We start from the raw sequence: 3648 nt of genomic DNA, 5'->3' as shown, positions 1-3648 counted from the left end.
TGGAAGAATGGGAGGCAATCACTTGAAACAAATAAGATTCTATACGGGCTTGAGAGCGTAGACACTGGGAATTGTTTTCCTGCTTGGGGAATCTAGAACATCAGGAGCACAGTCTCAGGCAGTAGGATTTAGGGTTCGGGTTAGGACTGTGATGCGGAGAAATTTCTTCACCCAGAGAATTGTGAATCATTGGAATTCTCTAATCCAGATGATTGTGGATGCTCCACCATTGAATTAATATATTTAAGGCTGAAATGGACACATGTTTGTAATTTCAAGGAATCAAAGGATGCAGGGAGCAGGCAGAAAAGTGGAGCTGAGGCAGAAGATCAGCCATGATCAAATTGATTGGTGGAGCAGGTTGAAAAGGTATTGGATCCTCCTGCTCCGACTTCTTGTGTTCTTTAGTGTAGTAGGGAACCACGAGTAGCGGGGGAGCTCCATTACCTCCATTGCAAGTATAGGTGATCACGAGTACCAGGCAGGTATTGTTTTATCTCGTGTAAGTGTAGGTTTACCACCAGAGGCCAACTCTAAATTAAATATAGGGAATTACGAGTATTAGAAAAGGGTTGTTATATTTAGTGTAACTGTAGGGACCCACCAGCATTGGAGCAGAATGATTAAATCTCCTGTACGTGTAGGTGCGACCAATATAGAGGAAGATGGACAAATGTACTGTGGTCATAAGTACCATTAATATCAGAGGAACCTGGCCACTTTTCGAGTAACCATCAGCATATCACTCTTATAGGAAGGCCTGATCACCTCTAGCATAATTGCGGAGTAGCAGTAGCACTGGAGGAATAGGACCATCTCTGGTGCGAATGTGGTGAAACTCTACCAAGGATAAGCATGCATACCTCTGTGTACATGTACTGGTCCCACTAATCCCAGAAAATTACACTCACCTGTAATGCTGCAGGACTGTTTTCAACACAAAAATTGAGGGATTTCTTTTGCTGCCTGATCTGCAGCTGTTGAATCACTAGCATAGAGTCAAGGTCAGGACAATTCATGCAAAGACAGCTGTGTTGGCTGGACCTGTGGGAATAAGATCCACATTCGTTCCACTTGTAAAGAATGCTTTAATTCTGTTTCTTTAAAAACTGTTTAATATCAGTGTTAACTTTTAACCTAATTCTGAATAGTCAGAAAAAAATCAATGCCGATAACTAATGCTAATTAGAATGAAAGCTAATTGACTCCTTGGGGGATTATTGTGAGTATAAATATAGGTTCCTTTTCATAAGCTCACCAGTCAGTCTTTCAACTCCTACAGAATTAATCGATTCTCACAGAAAATGAGGCAACCAGCTATTCTGCTGATAAAAGATATTTACTACCCGATTCTCGCAGCTGTGGGTGTCCTTGGTGAGCCATTGCAACCTGTTTTTTTTTTCAAAATCTGTGTTTTCTGTCTCCCTGCCCATACGACATATTAAGCAAGATAATGTGTTTACCCGATGTCAGCACTATACAGTCGGTAGTCACTGGAACAAACCCGTGAATTGGGTGCCTACACTTGCTCTATTTCCCTTCATCCAATAGTATTGCTGATGCTATAAATATTCTTTGAAAGTCCTACTCAAAGAATCAGAAAATAGTATCACTCGTGCAGAGCGAGCGCTACAGCAGCTCATTGATATGCACAGGTTTTCCAATCAAGCACTCCACGCCTAATCTTATTGTCATACTGTTTGCTTTAATAATCACACTGAATGGAGTAAAATTCTGCCAAGAGATATCACCATATATATTTCAATCAGTCACTAAAACATTATTTATCTCGTCTCTCTTTCTTACAGTGAACTTGGTGACAATTATGATTCTCTTCCGAAGAAACTGCGGCCTTTCCAAATGTATTTCTGTTTATATGGTGGCCATGGCAACAGCTGATCTCCTGGTTCTGATCATCAACGTAATAGTGTATCGTATTTTCAGCTATCAATTTCCACTTTCATTCCTCTCCTACACTCCCCTGTGTAGGGTTATTCTTTACATGACTACTGTCACCTTTGATTTGTCGGTTTGGTTCACAGTCTCCTTCACATTTGACCGTTTTGTTGCTGTCTGTTTCCAGAAGTTTAAAACAAGATACTGCACAGCAAGAACTGCAGGTGTGGTTATAACAACGTTGTCTTTTTTGAGTTTTTTCAAGAACATTTGCTTTTTATTTGCATACGAACCTCAGCAAATAATTAACAAGGTGCAGTGGGGCTGTCGGGCAAGAGTGGACTTTTTTTCTTCCCCACTCGGTACAGCGTGGGTCTGGTTTCACAGCGCCTGGCTCGTTTGGCTGCCTTTTACTTTAATTGTCTCATTTAATTGTTCAACCATTGGACGTATTTTAGAGGCCAATAGAACCCGCAGGAAACTCCGGGGTAGCAGAAGTGAGAATCGCAGTGATTCAGAAATGGAGAACCGATGGAAATCCATTATTTTATTGTTCACTGTATCGGGCTGCTTTATACTATTGTGGTTGACAGCTGCCGTGAGTTTCGTGTCGACCAGACTGACCGACACCAACAATTACCGTGGATATATCACCACTGAAACTGGAACTTGCCTTAAGTATTTGAGTTGTATTCAAAACCCATGTATTTATGTAGCGACTCAGAGGAAATTCAGAGAAGAGCTGAAGAATGTGTTGAAATCTCTCTGGACTCTAGTTCTTAGATTAGTTAGAAACTGTGGATAAAATTAAAGACAGATTGTTCACACCTGAATCACAATTTTAATTCATTTCCCATTGTACAACGTCCTTCTTTTCGGTAATGTGAAAATAGATTAGCTCTTCTAGAGTATAGAGTCGTACAGCATAGAAACATGCCCTTTCGCCCACCGCATCCATGCCGACCATAATGCCTGTCTATACTAATCCCTGTGTGCACTGTTCTTCGATTTTGTAGCACACGTTTGATACCTTCACAACATTCATTCTTCACCCTTCGTTCATTGAGTAAACATGACATTCCTGTAAATGCGGCACATTTCAAATTTGCGTCTCAAAGATAATGACGGGTTTCAGCATTGACATTGAATATGTGGGTAACTGAGGAAGTAGCCCTATATTCGAGATACTGGGATCGGGAGCGTCAGTTTATTTCATCAATAATTTGGTGCGGAGGTAATCAAAGCTACTAAGATCGTCGATATTGGTAACATTCCACAAAGTTTGGTGCGATTATTGCAAGTGTGTGTGGGGTGGGGGTGGGGTGGGGGGAGGGGTGGCACTGCAAGGCGGCAGAAAACAGGTAACTATAAGCTAGTTAGCTTGACATCTGTCGTGGGGGATGTTTTAGATTCAAGCATTAAGGATTGAAAAAAACTCAAGGTAATTGGGACTAGTCAGTATGGTTTTGTGAAAGGGAAATCATGTTTAACTAATTTATTGAAGTTCTTTGAAGGAGTAACATGCACTGTGGATAAAGGGGAGTCCGTTGACGTACTGTACTTGGACTTCCAGAAGGCATTTGACAAGATGCCACACAAAATGTTATTGTGCAAAGTAGGAGCTTATGGCGTAGGAGAGCAACACATTAGCATGGATAGACAATTGGCTGGTTCATCGAAAAAGGAGAGTAGGCATAAATGGGTCCTTTTCTGACTCGCAGGATGTGACAATTGGAGTGCCACAGGGGTCTG

The 3648-nt window shown here is 41.4% G+C and overlaps 1 protein-coding gene across 1 annotated transcript; it reads left to right on the top strand.

Moving 5' to 3' along the window:
- Positions 1–262: 262 nt before the first annotated feature.
- On the top strand, positions 263–3135 carry LOC137361312 (probable G-protein coupled receptor 139). Its single transcript, XM_068026202.1, has 3 exons — positions 263–369; positions 1283–1374; positions 1809–3135. The coding sequence occupies exons 1-3, from the start codon at positions 263–265 to the stop codon at positions 2699–2701; spliced, it is 1092 nt and encodes a 363-aa protein (XP_067882303.1). The 3' UTR covers positions 2702–3135.
- The last annotated feature ends 513 nt before the right edge of the window (positions 3136–3648 follow it).

Source organism: Heterodontus francisci, unplaced genomic scaffold, assembly GCF_036365525.1.
Source record: "Heterodontus francisci isolate sHetFra1 unplaced genomic scaffold, sHetFra1.hap1 HAP1_SCAFFOLD_506, whole genome shotgun sequence".
Lineage (NCBI taxonomy): Eukaryota > Metazoa > Chordata > Chondrichthyes > Heterodontiformes > Heterodontidae > Heterodontus > Heterodontus francisci.
Note: the sequence above shows the minus strand (reverse complement) of the source record. Positions and strands in the feature narration are given on the sequence as shown.